The following is a 19,705-nucleotide window of genomic DNA, read 5'->3' as shown; positions in this document are numbered from 1 at the left end:
AAATATTACAATATTAAAGAACTGTTCTTGTTAATTTGATGAAAACATTTTAAATATCCAGTGCACTCACATCAGAATAACTTATAGATTTGTTGTTAGAATAATCGATTAATTGAAAAAATAATCGTTAGATTAATCGATTAGAAAATAATCGTTTGGTACAGCACTATACTACATAGAGGCATTTATTGATCAAAATCTAACCCAAAATGCACAAATAGTTTGAGAAAAAAGCCCAACTCCAATCAGGGAAGACATTAATAATAATAATTACATAAATAATGAGTTATATTCATATTAYGACAGCTGCCAGTCTTTGCAGCAAACTGACTTCAAGGTAAATCTCCTACACTTCCAGCCTCAGTTTGCAGGTTAACATTAAAGTTCATCACCAAACAGAGGACTGTTGGTGTGTGTTCTTTGTTAAAAACAGAAAAACTAAAACAAAAAACAGACAATATTGTTTCTGGTTTTACTTTAAATGAAAAACACTGATAAATGAATAAACACTGAATTTTAATACACATTTTTTTTGTGTGGCCTTTATTATAGACAAACTGTGATTCGCCTACCTGGACATGCCAGAGAAGTCAGCCTCCTCTTCCTCACAGCGTTCATCCAGCTCCTTCAGGGCCTGGGTCACATCCTCCTCCCACACTGAGCCACAGGTGCTGTCTGGATCWGGATCAGGATCTGGATCAGGATCAGGATCAGGCTTGGGATCTGGTGAAATGGGCATGCACAGGGGCAGGACCATTTGGGATTCTTCTTCACAGAAGGACCCTGGTGGGGTGTCAATGGCCAACGGAGGAGGGGGGGCTGGATCCAGGTCCTCATGAGGGTTTTGAGCCTCTTGGGAATCCTGAGTGTATTGGGAGTCCTCTGAATCCTGGAGGTCAAAAAGCTCTGGTGCATCAGAGGGCAGAGTGGGGACACTGCAGAACCCCGTGTCCTCACTCATGCTGCTGCTCAGCTCGTCTGCAACCGTCATGCATGCACCGTCCTGCAACACAAAGTCACAGGAGCAGCTTAAAGACTCATTTCATGTTTAAACAAATAAAAATCATTCATGCCCTGAAATATAACCGCAAACTAAAAGCTTTCTGCAGAGTTTTTATCACTTGATCAACACGTTTAACTAGATCCAAAACAGCTCTGTTTGTGTGAATACAACTTCAACATGCAAACATGGTTGACAACTTCATTTCTATTAAATTACATTTTATATTTTACATTGTAACTTCAAATTTCAAACAAGATACACATATTGCCTTAAATATTGGGACTTTTATTTCAGGTTTTGTTGAAAAAAAAAACATGTAAAATTGTTTGGAAAAAAACTTGTCTCATCAGAAACTGAATTTGAATTGCTCAGATTGAATCTATTTGAATAATTTGAAATCAAATGCACAGGTTTGGAAATGAATATAATTAAAATTAATCTGAATTTAATGGTTTGAAACTGAATTGATTTGCTTTGAAATTGCATTTTCTTTTATTAAGAGTTCAGTTTGATTACTTTCACTTTCAGTTCCAAAATTCAGTTTTTTATGTCCCACATCAAGGTCCTTCAGAAAGCCAGAGTAATCAAAGACAGATCAACAGATTTACGTTTCACATCAGTGAAGCTTCATTTCTGTAAAGTAGGTGTTCAGTCTAAACAAAGTGGTTTTCTGAGTTGCCAAATGTAAGATAATTATTACATATTATAACTTATAATATGTATGATAAATAATTCCAAAAATCCGATAATGTTTGATAATTTAACCATTTCAATGCGTGGATGAATTAACACAGGGCTGTCTGACATGAGACCTGGTGGATTGTGGAACATATGAGGCCACTTACTAAACATTATGTGATTTTTGGAATTATTTATCATACATATTACAAGTTATATTATATGGAATATATTATTTTACATCTGGCAATAAATGCCTACTTTACAAAGAAAGTTTCACTGATTTGAAATGTAAATCTGTAGATCTGTGTTTGATTACTCTGGCTTTCTCAAGGACCCAGATGTGTGACACAAAAATCTGAATTTCGGAACTGAAATTATAGAAATGAAAGTGAAACTAATCAAACTGAAATTGTAATGCAACAAAATACAGTTTCAAAGCAAATTAATTCAGATTCAAAACTTTAAATTCAGATTCAAAATAGTGAAATTCATTTTCTAACAAATGCATTTAATTTCAAATTATTCAAATACAGATTCAATCTGAGCAATTCAAATGCAGTTTCTGTTGACACAAGTTTCTTCCGCTTAGTGTGACACATCTATGAAAACAGAAACCTTTAGTCTACGTCAGATAAATACACTACATACTGTATATTTTGTTTTATAGGATCCCATTTAGAAATAACCCAAATATGATTAAGGAGAATTTGAGATTGTGTTCGGTGAGTTGCCAACATGTCTTTGGTTTTTGTGTCTACACTCACACAATATAGACTGCATGGATTTTTAGAATGCAACTCATTCATCCTTTAAGCTTAGTTCTGCTAATTTTAGTTTCTTTCCTAAGTTTCCTGTGCTTTTTTGCTATTTTCTTTAGCTCATGGTGAAAATTGTATTTTTTGTGCCATTTATAGCTTCTTTCTGCTCTTTGCAGCTATTTTGTGCTCATTTCAGTTTCTTTTAGCTGCAACGCAGTCATTTTAGACACAATGAGCTAAAATTTGATATAGTAGAAGTTGAGAGTGATCCCAACACATACTGAAGGCTAATTAAAAATACAAGAAGGCAGCCAAAGCTAAAGCAAGCTGTCCTTCAGTGCATGGAGACTTTTCTGGGCTCTAAAGCCTGACTTATTCTTTAACAAGATGTGACATAACTGATCTGTCATTACATCATTTCGGATGTCTTTGTCTCTTGGAGTATTTATAGTCAAACTGAACACGAGGGGAATTCATCATACTAATTCCTCCCACAGCACTCCCACTGCAGCAGATGTCAGTTAAGCATATAAACGACAGTGCAGGATAGATAGATGGTCTTTTTAGATCTAATCATGTTGCTCTGTTATCAAACCTTTCTTCTTTTAATTTCTCAAACGAGGCCATCTGCTGGAAGAAACCAAATCTTTCTAATAGAGTACAGGCTGTACAGACTGCTGACTCAGTCTCACCATTTCTGCTCAGCTGGGGCCCCCCAAGGCTCTATATTAGGGCCTATTCTTTTTAGTCTTTATGTTACTGATTTGCCAAATGTATGTGTGTGTCAAAGTTCAGCTGTATGCAGATTATACTTTTTTTGTATACACATGTTAAAACAATGTAGGAAAGAGATGATAAACATTTTAAAATAAAACATCAAATTCGTTAAAAGCATCAAGTCTCGGAAAAAAAACAACTAAAGTTATAGACAAGTCTTCATTACGTTCACTACTGTAATAGCACTAAGTACAATTATCAAAGTTTTTGAGGTCTTAAATGGCCATGCTCCTCCATCTTTAAACTCTTATTCAGAAGTAAAAATGCAGAATAAACAGTAGATCAGAGACTAGAGGGGTCAGTGTTGGAGAGAGGCTGAAAACAGAGTTTAACTAAACAGTGACATCATTTAGAGGAACAATTTATGGAACTAATTGTCAGAACATAGACTGTGAAAGTTACTCCATTTTTAAAAGGAAACAAAGTTTGGCTTAAAGAAAATCAGTAATGTATTAATTTGTAAAATGTTTATTTTAACTGTGAACCTGGCAGTGTGTGATGTTTGTGTGTTTTGTTTTAATAGATTGTTGTATGTTTTATAAACTGTTTTTTATCTGCTCAGGACATCAGATGAAATTTAGCTGTAGTGCTAATTCCAGTGCATTTATGTTCATATAATATGGATTAATGTGCATAGTCCTTTTAAATAAAATAAATGAAATGGGGGTTACTGTTATTTTCACCATGATGTATCAGACGTTGGAAGAGAGACTCGTACTGTTGGATAAGGAGTCAAAGGAGGAAGCTCTGCTATTTTTCTTATTAAGCTCTGAAATAAAAAGAAGATGTGGACGTCAGCAGGTTCGCSTGCTCAAAAAGACCAGACATGAGCAGGGCAAGTTTAGTCCCTCCTTGAAGCTATCCATCTTGTTACTAACAACCCAATTTTACGAGGGAAGCAAAACAACGTGCAGAAAAAACTCCACATAAACACGCCCACAGAGTTCTGTGTGCCACAAAGCCCTGCAAGACACTGTTCTGACTGGAGGCAATGGGGCGTCAGCAGGCGGTAACACATGAAGCAGGACGTGAGAATAAATCAGACTCAACTCCGAAACCATGAAACGTAGGAACRTCAAACTGCATAGCTGGATGTACCATGGCTTAACAGTGATCAATAGTGAGTTTAGTGTCACAGGGGTCAAAGGTCATCCCTTAAATAGCTCTATATTGATAACTACACAGTTAGACACCTTGTTGGTCAGAAGACTGACTGATTTTAAGGACATGGATCAAAGGTCTTCAAATATCTCAAAATAAATAACTCATTAACATATACATGTCATACTGCACACATGGAAATATCATGGGGTTTTTCAATTTATATTTTTTGTTTCAGTTTTGTTTTGTTTGTCATTTAGCATATTTCTACTATTTTCTTTTCTGCTCATTTCACCTACATTCAGCATTTTTCCACAGTAGATCTGCTGTTTTGCAGCTTTCTACTTTTATTTTCCTGCTTACAGCAAATTTTAGCTTTTCCAATTAAACTCTCACTGACAGTTCAGCATTTATTATATTTCAGTTTTTTGTCTCCTAAATACCATACATGGTTGRCTTGACAATGATGGCTAACAAGGCATGATCACAGGCTCGCTGCTGAATTAAGTCTGCACCTAATGCTATTAAAGCSCTAACTAAGAGCATGCATTTAGTAAATTATACAGGGCGGGGGYCTGTCATTCTGAGCTAACATGTCTTAAGTGGAATCTATAAACAGCAGCAATAATGATCCATCACTGAAAATACACTAAAAACAGAGCTTGTTCTAAATTACCAGCTGCTTCCAGTTGGACGACTGAATGAGARGAGCCAACAGCCAGTGAAGAGGCCAAACTACAATGATGACTGGTATAATCTGTGGGCATGCTTCAAGTGYGCTTATAATCAATCTTACGACAGCAATGTGTCTGAAACCTTTTAAATGTGTGTGTGTAAMGTGACGACACCCCTCACACATGAAGAGAGACACACTTGGAAATACTGGAAGTCCCAATAAAGAAAACTGTTGTTTTTCTGCGCAGTTTTTTTTTCGTTCTTTTTTTAAATTTAGTGTTTTAGAAAAGCAGCATGTGGCAGGCAGCCAGTTCATCACAGAGACAGCATCTATATTATGGAAAAGCTTTTAGAGACGGTCACGGTCATCCTGAAGGGAATGAGTAAGAGTATTGACGGTTTTATCTAAGGCTCATTATACAAAGAGCTGGAACGGAGGGAAAGACCTTCAACTGATATTCAGACCACTGGCTCAGATAGAGTTCCTGGAGTTGCATTTAGCAAAGTGTGTGTGTGTGTGTGTGTCCGTTTTTGTTACATCGTGGGGACCATTTTCTAGAAAAACACAGCTTTGTGGGGACCAAAGCCCGATCCCCACGGGTATGGATGCTGAATTTGGGAGGGGTGGTGGGGGTTTTAGGACCAAGGTTTGAGTTGAGTTTAGGTTAGATTTGCTGACTGGGGTGGTTAGTTTTAAGGTAAAGGGTAAGGGTTAGGCTATAGAATATAATGAATGCAAAGTCCCCATGGGGATATAAAAACAAATGTGTGTGTGCGCAGAAATTGCTCAACTCTGTCATGCTGGTGTAAACTCTCAGGACACATTAAGGTGCCTGTGACGTCAAATTTTTGTAGTATATACGAGTGCATTTTTAGAAAGAGGACATTGATAAAATATTGCAAAAGAAATTTGATGTCGTTGAGATGAACAGTTGTTGAGATATTTGCCTGTGAAGTAACAGGAAGTGATGTCAAAGGGGAATGTCTGCCAGTGAACAGAGCAGTGCTAAAACGGCCAACAACCCAGACTGRAGAGAAGAATCTGATGTTTAATAAGATTATTTTGAGTCACTATCAGAGAGAGATGAAGAGTCAGAGTTCAAATAATATTTCAATATACAAAGACCAGAGAGTTTTTTTGTTAAAGAGCTCCCCTTTGATGTCATTTCCTGTTTCACTTTGGCTGAGTCAAGTTCAAAAGAAAATATGCCAGTTATGGGACAAAATGGGTTAAATCGTGTGTATTTTTCCAACTTTTTTAAATATAAAGATGTTTTCTTTGACTTTTTGTATTTGAAGAATATGCATGTCACAGGCACTTTAAATCTCCTCCCAAAAAAATGAACAAAACAAAACAGAAGTCCAGCTGTTAGTTTTGATCTTTTTAAGGGATTGACTGTGTTAATAGTTTGTTTCCATTTAAGTGTTGGTTATCAAAAATGAAGATAAAAACCTCTTCATTGAACACATGCTGAACACACTATTTGACACTGATCATGCACACCAATTAAATATCATATACTCTATTAGTATCTGTTAGTATCAGTGACAAATGTCAGTAGGTTAAAAGCACTAGACAGGCTTTGGCATGTTAATATGGTAGCAAACAGAAGGAGCACCAATGATTTTCATTTCAAGTGTACTTTCAATTGAACACACCATGTGAAAAGAATTCATACTCACACATGCGTCTGCTGAAGATAAGGATGCTGGTGTCGCTTTCACAACTTTTTTTATGTAAATGGAGGATTTAGTTGGATAGTCAGTTGCTGAGTTATTGGAGGTGAGCAGTAACAGCTGACCTGAGGTGAGCTTTTATATTCATCTCTTCCCAAATCACACCATGAAGCCCCAACACTAATAAAGGCACAAGAGCTAAGCAGCCAGGGACCACACCCGAAAGCAAAGCAACCAAGAAAGCAGTTGCAGAGAAGGTTTTAGAAGCTAAGATGGCAACCCAATATAGCAGAAAATACAGAACCAACACTTGTAATGGATCCAAAGACTCCCTAAACATAGCTCATCATCTCTCTAAAAACAATAGGCCAAGAACTAGAGGAATAATACACAAAAGGCGAAGAGAAAGAAAAATGCAAACTAAAAAGCACCCGAGCACCACAGTTTATTGTTTCTCCCGATTGATCGCACCTCAGGCAGCTGGCTGCTGGTGCTGTCTGAGTGGGCCATCTCCAAACTGGGGCTATCCAGGCGGGGGAGTGAGGGAAGGGAAGGCAAGGTGGGCAGGACGGTTGCTTCCTCGGTCATGGCGCTGCTGGACGATTCTTGAGACTGCTGTAAAGAGTCCACATGGTTGGAAGCTGTGTCCTCTGTGGCGGAGTCACTGTTCAGCTGAAGAAGAAAACAACAGGACAGTTGCTCAAATACAGTCTTGATTAGTTGTACAGCAACATCCACAGTTTGTCTGCCTTTATTAAATTAAATACTCCAGAACATTGTTCACTGTTTGCTTTTACTTCCAGTTACATTTTTATTGTGAAAAAAATCTGTGTTTTGCACTTTAACTGTAGAATGGTAATACCTAAGTAATACAGGCACATCTACCTCTATCTCTTATGGTTTTACGTATCACAACATAAGAAAATATTCTGGGGTCAGATTTATAAAGCTTGCATACGTAAAAAACGAGCCCAGAAACTTGCGCATGCCACTTTTCATGCAAAGGTTGTGATTTATAAAATCCAAACTTGATGTAAAAATGTGCGGTGCCTCACAGCTCTGACCCATGCGTACGCTCATTTTGGAGATGGGAAACTGTGACACAGATGGTGAAGTGAGGAATTAGAGCCACACTGTGTAATGATCACTGTCAGATATTTAATTTACCTTCATAATCAGACTTAGATTTTAGATCAACTTTAGCTTTTTTAACAGTATTGTTTATGCTTCTGCTGGTGAGCCATGAGGATCTTTGAAATAAAAAACTTAAATCTTAAATAAAAGTTCACACAACTCCATCCATCTCCTTCCTCCTCAGACGACCCTGACCCACAGACTCCTCCCTGAAAATAAGTTTAATTCTTTTTATATTTATATATTTTTTCTATTAATTTATAGACTGTCCTGTGAAGTTCACACAGTGGAAGTTCACTTAAACAAGAACAATTAGAAATGGTGAAAAGGTAAAGCCACAGATTTGTTTGCTTTATTGTAATCTGTGCTTTAAATAAATTTTACTTTGTTTATTATAAAACAGATTGATGTATTGCTTCTGTTTGTTGGAAAATACTTGAAGACATTAAAAACAATAATCGCATATTAAATCGCAATTTATAGATAAAAAAAATCGCAATTAGATTATTTTCCAAAATCGTTCAGCCCTATGAACTGGCCAATCTCTTCTTTTGACATTGATAAGTTGACTGATTTAAATACATCTCAACATTCATGAGGTACTTTGCATTGACTGTTATGGTTGAGTGTGGGCGTGAGGGTAAAACCTGGGGCAGGACTTTGTGCACAAACTCTGAAATGAAGCTGTGATCTATAAAGGAAAGATGTGCAGAAAAATGCGTACGCACYGTTTTATAAATCTGAATTATTTTTGGCGTARGTCATTTTCTTCTTTTGGCCGTACGTTTACTTTTAGTATGGTTTCCACGCAATCCTTTATAAATCCGACCCCTGGTWTTTAACCAATGATTTCAATCTAACATCAAGTGTAAAAAAAATACACAATAGATTCCACCATGTCATTAAGCCAAAACAGAAAAGCTGTGTGAAAAACTAAACCCAATTCATGATTTGTGACCTTATAGAAGCACCTTTAACATCACTATGTTTTCTGTATTCTTGCTCAGTTTCTGCAGTCTTTGTTCTTTCCAACATGGCTTCAGCTCATCGTGGTTTACATTCAAATATTTCTGCACAGCTCGCTTAACGTTTCACCACAGCATTTCAAACAGCTTCTGGTCTGAACTTTGACTGGATCATTGGACCCAGTTTCCTCAGGTCTGAACTTTGATTGGATCATTGGACCCAGTTTCTTCTGGTCTGAACTTTGATGGGATCACTGGACTCAGTTTCTTCAGGTCTGAACTTTGATTGGATCATTGGACCCAGTTTCAGCTGTCAAACAGATGGACTCAAGTTTGACTCCAGACTCATTTGGTCTACAGGAYTTCAAGATCAACTCAATGACTGCAAGGCGCCATGCACCTCTGGGTCAATGCAAATATAAATGATCCCCCTCCACCACTATGCTGARGGTTTTCAAACATGTTGCATTGATTTATGAGGAGATAATTCTACTTTGTATCACCTGTCATTCATTCTGTGTTTCATTTAAACCAAAATATACAAAGTTTAGCTGCCATGTTCTTTTTAGACAATAAGTGTGTTTCTTTGTAACTTCTTCAGTCTGTAATCATCCTGTCTTCAACTTTAACTATTAACCTGCTAACTGAGACCTGTGGAGTCTGACTTTTGATCAACTTGCTGTGATGTCAACTCTTGGCTAATCCCACTTAAAGGTGTACTTGTGAAAAATCTTTATTATAAAATTGTCTAACTATTAGAACATTTACCTTTGACCATTTCCTGTTTGATGACAGCAATAACTGCTTCTCTAAGATCACTGCTGTGCTCTTTCCTCCTTGATAATGTGGTAACACATTTGTACAGGTGCTGGTCATAAAATTAGAATATCATGAAAAAGTAGATTTATTTCAGTAATTCCATTTAAAAAGTGAAACTTGTATATTATATTCATACATTACATACAAACTCATATATTTCAAATGTTTATTTCGTTTAATTTTGATGATTACAAATGACAACAAATGAAAATCTCAAATTCAGCATATCAGAAAATTAGAATATTACTGAAGACCAAAAAAACCAAGGGATTTATAGAAATGTTGGCCAACTGAAAAGTATGAACATGAAAAGTATGAGCATGTACAGTACTCAGTATTTAGTTGGGGCTCCTTTGGCCTGTATTACTGCAGCAATGCGGCGTGGCATGGAGTCGATCAGTCTGTGGCACTGCTCAGGTGTTATGATAGCCCAGGTTGCTCTAATAGTGGCTTTTAGCTCTTCTGAATTGTTGGGTCTGGTGTATTGCATCATCTTCTTCACAATACCCCATAGATTTTCTATGGGGTTAAGGTCAGGAGAGTTTGCTGGCCAATTAAGAACAGGGATACCATGGTCCTTCAACCAGGTACTGGTAGCTTTGGCACTGTGTGCAGGTGCCAAGTCCTGTTGGAAAATGAAATCTGCATCTCCAAAAAGTTGGTCAGCAGCAGGAAGCATGAAGTGCTCTAAAACTTCCTGGTATGTGGCTGCGTTGACCCTGGACCTCAGAAAACACAATGGACCAACACCAGCAGATGACATGGCACCCCAAACCATCACTGACTGTGGAAACTTTACACTGGACTTCAAGCAACGTGGATGAAGTGCCTCTCTTCTTTTCCTCCAGACTCTGGGACCTTGATTTCCAAAGGAAATGCAAAATTTACTTTCATCAGAGAACATGACTTTGGACCACTCACCAGCAGTCCAGTCCTGTTTCTCTGTAGCCCAGGCAAGACGCTTCTGACGCTGTCTGTGGTTCAAGAGTGGCTTGCCACAAGGAATGCGACAGCAGAAACCCATGTCTTTCATACGTCTGTGTGTGGTGGTTCTTGAAGCACTCACTACAGCTGCAGTCCACTCTTTGTGAATCTCCCCCACATTTTTGAATGGGTTTTGTTTCACAATCCTCTCCAGGGTGCGGTTATCTCTCTTGCTTGTACATTTTTTTCGACCACATCTTTTCCTTCCCTTCGCCTCTCTATTAATGTGCTTGGACACAGAGCTCTGTGAACAGCCAGCCTCTTTAGCGATGACCTTTTGTGTCTTGCCCTCCTTGTGCAAGGTGTCGATGGTCGTCTTTTGGACAACTGTCAAGTCAGCAGTCTTCCCCATGATTGTGTAGCCTATAGAACTAGACTGAAAGACCATTTAAAGGCCTTTGCAGGTGGTTTGAGTTAATTAGCTGATTAGAGTGTGGTACCAGGTGCCATCCATTTTGAACCTTTTCACAAGATTCTAATTTTCTGATATGCTGAATTTGAGATTTTCATTTGTTGTCATTTGTAATCATCAAAATTAAACGAAATAAACATTTGAAATATATGAGTTTGTATGTAATGTATGAATATAATATACAAGTTTCACTTTTTAAATGGAATTACTGAAATAAATCTACTTTTTCATGATATTCTAATTTTATGACCAGCACCTGTATGCTCCAGAACAACAAGCTGACAAAACTCACATTTTATTACCGTGTTCGCATTAATGATCTGTTTTTTGTTTTGTTTTGTTCATTTGAATCGCAGCACATGACTGATACTGAATCTCTGCATTCCTAAAGAAGCAGAAAAGGTGGACTCACTCAGTTTTTCTCATTTGGTTTCATTTATGTTTAATAAATAATGACATGATGAAATCTGATGTGTTTTTCTACACTTGAGATTAGATTTAATTATTTTAGAACCTGGTAAAAATAAGATTGTCTCATGTCCTGATCTTTCTATTTCTCCATAACTGAATCTCCACAAGTGATACATTCAAATATTTACACATTAAAGTACATCAGGTTCAGTCATTTTAGTTTGAATTGTCTTCATTTGGCATCTTACAGCTTCAAGTTAAGAGTACAGTCATACTTCTTAAAACATTAACCAACATGTTTTAATATTGTGTCAAAAATACTTGAACATGCTGCAGAGTCATTGTTTGCAGAGTATAATACTGGAGAACTGCAAATGTTTTGTGGAGCACATGTCCAAAAAGGCCAAAGCTCACTCTCACCATGCACTACTAAGATTAAGAAGCACAGAAAGAGAGAAAGAGATTTCTCCTTCAGATTAAACTAAAGCATTTGTATTCATGTCATTAGTAGCAATTTTAGGTGAGAAATGTTGCAAATGAATACAAAAACAGCAGCAAATAAGAATTAGAAAGAAGCTGCTGAACAGTTAGGAATAAAGCAAACAAAATAAAAAGTCTTTCTACACTTATATAAATTAAGATTCAAACTAATAGAAACATCCCTACATCATTTTTACCAAATTTCCCTCTGGGATCAATGAAGTATTTTTGAATTTGAATTGAATTTAAATTGAATCTATACTTACCTTACAGCATCAACACACTTACAGATTTATACTGACTATCTGCAGAATGATGGCATGTTTCACACTGAGGAGGAGGAGAGGGAGGGACTGGGCTGAAGGTTGAAGGAGGAAACTACCACCAGCAAAGCAGCAGGCAGCTGATCCAGCTCAGTATGTGTGCACGCACACACACACACACGCACACCAGGCCATAGCGGGTTGGATGTCTGTGTGTGTGTTTGTGTTTGTGTATGGTGGCAGGCCCTGACTGGAGTAAAACTTACAAGACTGGAGCGGGTGAGAATCTGGCTAGCGCTCAGTACCTCCTCCTCAGATGATTCGTCCGTGTCCTCGTGGTTGGTGAGGTTGAGGCTCGGCGTGCTGCTGCCTGTGTACTGGCACTCCTGCAGAGACGGCGTGCCCCCTTTGTCCATGCTATCCAGGGAACGACGGCGCACGCCCCAGTTGAAGTTGTCCATGCTCTCCCCCTGCAGGACAGCCAAGCCAACAGCAGTGAAACACAATGTAACACAGGATATATTCAACATTCCACTGCTTAATGTTAAATAAATAAAACCTTCAAAGCTTGAACTCAGGACAAACAAAATCAAAAGTACAACAAACACTGGATGCTTTAGGGGTGAAATGTTCTCCACATTTTAGGATCATGCAAACTTCTAAATGATCTATAAAAGTGCTCACAATCACAGGAGTTAAATCAAAATGTTCTACTGCACTTCATCTGATGACAACACATGGAGATTTGAAATAACTCATGTTTTTAAGTAACGTTTGCACCCACAGACATACCTGCAGCTCCTTGTAGCAAAAGAGGAGAAAGAATAAGTGTTAGTTGACTTAAAGAAAGTTCTAAAACAAATAGCCTTGTGTTCCAGTGTTGGACAAACATGACCATGTTGTTAACCTGTCACACATCGAATTGATGACTGATATTCCTAAAAAGACAATGATACTTTCCCTCAGTTTGTTACCGGGTACACACCGGATGTGTTTTGAGCAGCAAAAACAGCCAGTTTACATGCAAAGTCTATGGTGGACATGCATCTAGGAGCAGCACGGCGCCTTTTGCCACTTCAGCACAGCAGCACAGCGTTTTCTGTGCATGTGGCTAAAGTTAAAAAAAATTTAAGTTTCGCTGCTCGACGCGCTGCAGAAACCAATAAGAGAGACTCATTTTTCCATGTGACGGTTTCCTGAACCTGAAACAGACGGACAGGAGCTCTTTAGCTGAAATTGACCGTCTACAGTTGGTGTTCTGGTTGGAGATATCAGCACCGATGCAGGTCAGCAGCTCGTTAAACTGACCGCAGTGTTAAACTGAGCTCAGGACAAAAAAAATAGTCCATAAGATCACAGCTCCTGGAGTGGTGAAACTAACCGAATAAACTGCCTTTAAATTATCTTGGTGAATTAATTATTGGCTGTGCGCAACGTTCGCTTGCTCTCAGTAAATAAAACAAAGCCATTTTCTTTATTTCATCAGTCATTAAAGACAGACTGGAAAAAACCAAGACGCTATTCCTTCTACAGACATGCGTCTCGTCTGTGCCCCGGTCTGAAAGTAGTGCGTCTAATTTGAGGCGTTGGGCATGTTTTTGCTGCTCAAAATGCGTTTGGTGTGAACCCGACTTTAGCCTGGACTGACTGTAAATCCCCACCTCAGCATCTTCCAGCTCCACATCCAGGAAGTCAAAGTCTTTGAAGACGCCAAACTGCTGCTCGCTGCCCGTATCCTCTCCTTGCACTTCCTCCTCCCTGACCACTTCCTCCACGGTTTGGATGAGGCTGGTCTGCTGGTCTGCAGAATCCAGATCCTCATTGGATGAGAAAATCACCTGGAAGGAAGAGAGATTTCTGTTCTCACATGGTCAAATTCAGACACTGTAGTTGCACTGAACACAGACACAAATAAAAGAAGTGACAACAGCAGCTGTAACAGTAAGATTCACAGAGACCCTGTGTGAAGTCTTAAAACAGGAGTGGAGTCTTACAGATGGGTTTTTGGGGATGCCAGTTTCTGGACCACATAAGGACAGGACATTCATCAGCCTCTCTCTGGTTCTTCTCTGTAAGAAGAAAACAGAACAAAACGGTTCCAGGAAGTGTCATTACAAGCTGCGTTTCTATTGCAAATGTGCGCAAAACTTTGTTGATAATCTGTTAATGTCAAAAAAACACAGTTTCGCAACTGCYGTGTTTCCATTAAGTAAGAAATGCTATTAAAGTCACGCGTGAATACGTTTTTTTCTTGCGATACGTCATTACAAACATGGCAGCGATGGATGTAAACACATAGCATGTTGCTACCACGACACTAGCGCTCATCATCAGAGGAGACGTCGGCGTCTTTTATCGAGGCTTTCCAGAGACAAGTCCCCACTTGGGAGCGGCTACGTATGCTGTGTTTTTGGGAAATTGTAGTCTGAGAGTTTACTATTTCATACTACTTCTGTGATATTACTACTATTTCTCCTTCCTGTTTTCTTCTTCTTTGTCGTCTTTATCACCAGTAGAAATAGACGGTTGTTGATCACGTGACTCCCATGATGCGAAAAAAGTGTTTCCATTGCAGTTTTGCGAAAAACACCAATTTCGATACGGCCGAAAAACCACCTCATCCTAGCGCAAAAACATTTTGTCAAAAAACTTGATTTTTTTTCGAAATTGACGTGTTTCCATTGAGCAAATTTATTTTCGAAATTCTAATTTGCGCATTTTCATGGCCAATGGAAACGCAGCTACAGACAAAGCAGTCCAACAAGCATCTTGGAGGAAAAACCATCTGGATTTTTAAATCAATCAATTCTTTACWGTTTGTTTCAGACTGTTTGAATGATTCATGTGAAAATGACCAGTGAGATCAGTCAAAAAAACTTAATACACACAGGTAAGAGCACACAGGGATTTTGACACGTTAAATATTTAGTCTTGTTTTTGGTTCTCTTACGTGTAACTTATTTTTACTAAGAATTAAAACCAAATAATCTGTTAAACATAAACATAAACCATGAAGAAACTTATCCATGACTGTGTTCTGCTGTTAGTCTCTGATTAGTTCCTCTTTTAAATGACTGGTTTGTGTTAGAGCAGGTACCTGAGAAAGGTGAGGTCTCTTCCAGCTTACTGGCACCAGCCCATTGGAGTTGGAGCCAGAGGATGTAGAGGAGGTGCTCCTTGTTACAGCGATCACCTGAGCCTTTCCGTTTCGACCAGCTGCAGTGCGCTGGTCACCATATTTATGACCTATAATTGGTGTCTGTTGGACCACAAAACACATTAAGACAGAGGCGTTTTCAAATGAGATTTAACTGTTTTAAAGTGGACATATCCTGCTTTTAAATCCTTTCTTTTCACATTTAAATCTTTCAGTTGGGTCTTTATAAAGCGGAACTACAATGCTTTGTTCTGACTTCCTTCTTATTCTAACTTTTCCAGCCCCTATTCCACCACTTTTTTGATATGTGCCTCAAAGCAGCTTGTTTTGTTACAGTTCCTATAAAGCGCTTCAAGTCCCGCCCCCTCCAGCTTCCAGACRGGTCCACTCCGGTTAGAGAGAGGGCGTTACGTTTTCTAGCTTGCAGAAACATTTTATTTACAATTTAATTTAAGAACGTCAACAACAGAACACTTGTCTGTCCAGCCTTAAATGTTGGAACCAGAGTCTGACCCAGAACCAGAGTCAGACCCAGAACCAGAGGAGAATTAAGACAAGGAAGCTGTAGTTGGTAAGTCCAGACCTTATACGGTAATTCCATCACAGATAATTTGAAGTAATTGTTTAGGAAACGTCAGAGAAAATTGAACAGGTTGAAAAATCTGACCCAAACAGAACACAAAGATATCTTTGCAGCACAAGGAGAGAATAAATTCAACTTCTCTGCCTCTTAGAGACTCCAAGTTCACAACATCATGTATTTAACAGTTAAAAAGTGGATTTTGCAGATATGTCCCCGTTAATAATAATATTGACCTCTGAGATGTCAAAATGGAAGTCCAGAGTCTTGCCAGGCAGCTCCTTGGATGAGTTGTTAAATATGCGTGTGAAGGCAATCTCTGGGGATCCACAAGATTCTGAACTGTAGGAGCGCTGCACGTCGTCTGGTACAACGAGGCTGGCTGAGCGAGACACCACCAGCTTCAGGATGTTCTGGGCCTCTTTCCAGTGCAGGCTCTGTAACAAAAACCATTCCACACTAAGAAAAAAGGCTGTACAGGTTCCTCAGACTGAATGAATGTAACAGGGGTGAACCACTGGATGGATTTGAACCAGGGCTGTCAAATGATTAATATTTTTTTATCTGATTAACCCCAAAGTAGGTGTYAATTAATCATGTTTAACCTTAAATTTAATATACATTTCTATTGCATATTGATAAAATAAAATATTTGAGTTACTAATTAGTTTTTAATGTTTTTATTTAGAAAACAAAATTGATGCTTAGACATGATTTTTTTGAATATAAAGCAGGACCTAAAAAATGCTCCAAACATATTTGAGTCAGTTAAATTTTGTGCAGAATAATGAGGTTAAATTCAAGGATTTTCATCCCAAATGAGTACTACATGAGGAATGAAAGATAGATACTAAGGTCACAGTTGTCAGCAAAACATGAATAAATAAATTAAAAGAAGCTATAAGAAGACAAAAAAAAACTGTACACAATATGTTACACATGGAGTTTTTTTAATTTATTTGTTTTATTTTATTTATTTAATATTTATTTATCCAGCTAAACTGTTTGAGAACCACTTCTCATTTACAAACATGACCTGGCATGATGCACTGAGTGCATTGCATACAAACCTACATATTCAGCCATAGTAAAGTGATTGTAAATTGTAATCGCGATTACAATTTTTATTCTATGCCCATGCAACACTAAAATTAATCAGTTAACTCGATTAATTTCACAGCCTTAATTTTAACAGAACTCAGACAAAAAGTACCAAATTAGACAGCTATCAACCTATAGGTCTTTCGCTAAGCATCTTAAAAATGGCTTGTTGATTCTTACATCTACCAACACTAAAGGTAAGCTGTATTTAATGTGTTGTATTGTGTTTTTTATGATTAATTTAATGTCCTGCTCTTATTTATTGTGTGTTAGTACTGTATTTTATTCTTGTATCATGCTGCTTTTTAACATCATGACCAGGGGACTACAGACGAAAAATAGCTGTTTGGCTGATTCTGGCATTTTTAACTTATGAATTGTCATATGTTTTATTAAATTGCACTGTCCCCTTTTAAATAAATAAATGAAAAAAAAAATCAAAATGGCCGCCATAAAAACAAATAAATTGTCTTTCTTTAGAAAAATAATGCTTAAAAGTGTTCAATGTCAAATGAAATCATATTTCTACAGTGATGAAATGTGACAAAAATCTCACCTGAACATATTTTCCAATAATCTTCATGATCTCTAGATTGAACTGTTTGACAGGTGCTGCTGATAAGTCAATATGACTCAGAAGGCTGTAGATGATCTGTAACAAGGACTGCTGCATGGAGGGAAGGCCCTTCTCCAGCAGCTGAGACACAAACATTCACCATCAGAATTGATGTGACAGACCAACATGGACGTTTGTTCTGATTCTAGAATACCTCAGCCAGGTAAGTGACCAGGTTTAAGGTCTTCTCTGCGAAGGCATCGTTGAGGTACCGACAGACCACGTTGATCCAGTTGGTGCAGTCGCGGGAGTAGCTGTGTGTGCTGTACAAGCTCATCATGTGGGCCAAGTTGGACAGCGTGACAGATTTCTCATCTGCGCACACTTTCGCTATCTTATCAGCCGTCTCCTTGCAGAAAGACGTGGGGTTGTCAAAGTGCTGGATGAGGTGRGGTAGAAGGCACAGGATGTTCAAAGGAAAACCTGCACACAAAACAAGAAAATAAATACAGCACAGGAAACTTTATTGCTCATTTGGTATGAAGCYTGTTAGCAGCACACACCTGTCACTTGAGTGGGGTCTATCAGAGCATATCTGGACACACTGATCAGCTTGCTGAGCAGGTGGATGGTGAGCTCCTGTGTGGAGGCAGAGGTGAAGCCCTTGAGGAAGAGCTGCAGCAGGCCGGGGAAGTTGTACCACTTCAGCTTGGCCTGGACAGTCTCCAGACGCTCTCTGCTATCTGTGCGATCGAGAGGCAGCTGTCCCAGCAGCTTGTTGAGGAGCCGCAGCGCCAGCAAGTACTCAAACTCATAGTCTGACTCCAGCAGCGAGGCAGCGATCCAGAACACCGTGGCCATCAGGTTGGAGGGGTCGACGGGTGGGACGGGTTCTCTCCCTGTACTCCCTCCTCCGCTGAGCGACGATAAGCTCTTTGTGCGCAGCAGGTTTGCGTGGTTACTGCTGAATCGGTCTGTGATGTCCAGGGTGTTGCTCCTCTGTCGGTCTGCTTTCCTCTCTCCCATCAGGCTGGTCCGGAGCGAGCTGCTGCGAGCGTGGACACAATGGATCAGTCCACCACTGCTGAAGTTCAGCTGGCCCGTGCTTTTCCTGTTGGCAGCAAACTTTACGCCCAGCAGGTGTTCACCGGTAGAGCTTCTATAAAGAAAAGAAACATTTTGAGTTAAAGGAGACCTATTGTGCAAAATACACTTTTTTACATGTTTTTATGCTTCAATTTGGGTCTGCACCATAGAGATATATATATATAACAGCTGGAGTGCTCAGAAACCAGGTGACCGTGTGATCGGCTGGAGAAGCTAACGGCTAACGCTAAACGGTCAAGACTGGATTTCCCATTACTGTACATGTTGACAACAGAGCAGAAAAAAGGACTGACAATGTAGAAATAATTAAAACTATTAATAATAATATTAACCCAATTATTATTAATATTTTACAGTTTATATAATCTATCTAATGTTTTAAATAATGTCAGAAAAGCTGCTTGTGTTATGGAATTATTAACAGAAGAGAAGCAGGAAAATGTCTCATTTTACAACACAAGTCAGRAGATTTGATCTTAAAGCTCCCTTGCGTACCTAAGCTTGTACCTGATTGTCTGTCAAAACAACAATTAGCAGGGCTCTAGAGTGCGACCAGTGTGGTCGCAAAGGCGACCTGATTTCTTAAAAAAATTAATAAATAAATAAAAATAATAAAAAATCCAGCGGCACTGGTGTGAATGGATCGTTGTTCGYTGCGCCAGAGCGAGACCCTGATATAAGGATTAGATGGACACTGCCTTCAACAAATCAGACGAAGTCCAGAGCCGTTTTATCCAATCAGAGCAGAGCAGGGCGGGACTTCCAGTAAGAGCAAGTTTAGTTGAAGCAGCGGTCCAGCTCGACTCGAGCTGCTGCAGTGATCAGTCACATCTCCTCCTGCACTTTGCTCCTGAACTACCAGAGACTTTGGTCTGTAAAACCTAACTTTATATTAAATATGTGTTCAGAATGTTGTTATTGAACAGATCTGTCCAACTCTGTGTGAGTGACTAAACTCTCCTCCTGAGAGACTGCTGTATGAGCGCGTGACTGCGCGCAGGCTGTCTGTGAGATTCACTGAGTTTTTCTAATTAAACCACATTAACTAACAGAACATTTGTTTG

General features: G+C 38.8%; 1 protein-coding gene across 5 annotated transcripts in view; it reads right to left on the bottom strand.

Annotated features, from left to right (window-relative positions):
* LOC106523421 (protein furry homolog-like) overlaps positions 1-19,705 on the bottom strand; it is a gene marked incomplete at its 5' end in the record, with an annotated part of 58,896 nt that overhangs the window by 26,300 nt on the left and 12,891 nt on the right. For 2 of the 5 annotated variants that reach the window (XM_014016822.1, XM_014016824.1), the window contains 11 exon segments: positions 573-1,003; positions 7,144-7,344; positions 12,407-12,610; positions 12,933-12,941; positions 13,802-13,978; positions 14,135-14,209; positions 15,238-15,399; positions 16,114-16,314; positions 17,535-17,675; positions 17,749-18,017; positions 18,098-18,693. In XM_014016822.1, coding sequence (XP_013872276.1) covers positions 573-1,003; positions 7,144-7,344; positions 12,407-12,610; positions 12,933-12,941; positions 13,802-13,978; positions 14,135-14,209; positions 15,238-15,399; positions 16,114-16,314; positions 17,535-17,675; positions 17,749-18,017; positions 18,098-18,693 — 2,466 coding nt within the window. 5 annotated transcript variants of the gene reach the window in all.

Source organism: Austrofundulus limnaeus, unplaced genomic scaffold, assembly GCF_001266775.1.
Source record: "Austrofundulus limnaeus strain Quisiro unplaced genomic scaffold, Austrofundulus_limnaeus-1.0 Scaffold156, whole genome shotgun sequence".
Classification (NCBI taxonomy): domain Eukaryota; kingdom Metazoa; phylum Chordata; class Actinopteri; order Cyprinodontiformes; family Rivulidae; genus Austrofundulus; species Austrofundulus limnaeus.
The sequence above is the reverse complement of the archived record's forward strand: the minus strand, read 5'-3'. Positions and strand labels throughout refer to the sequence as shown.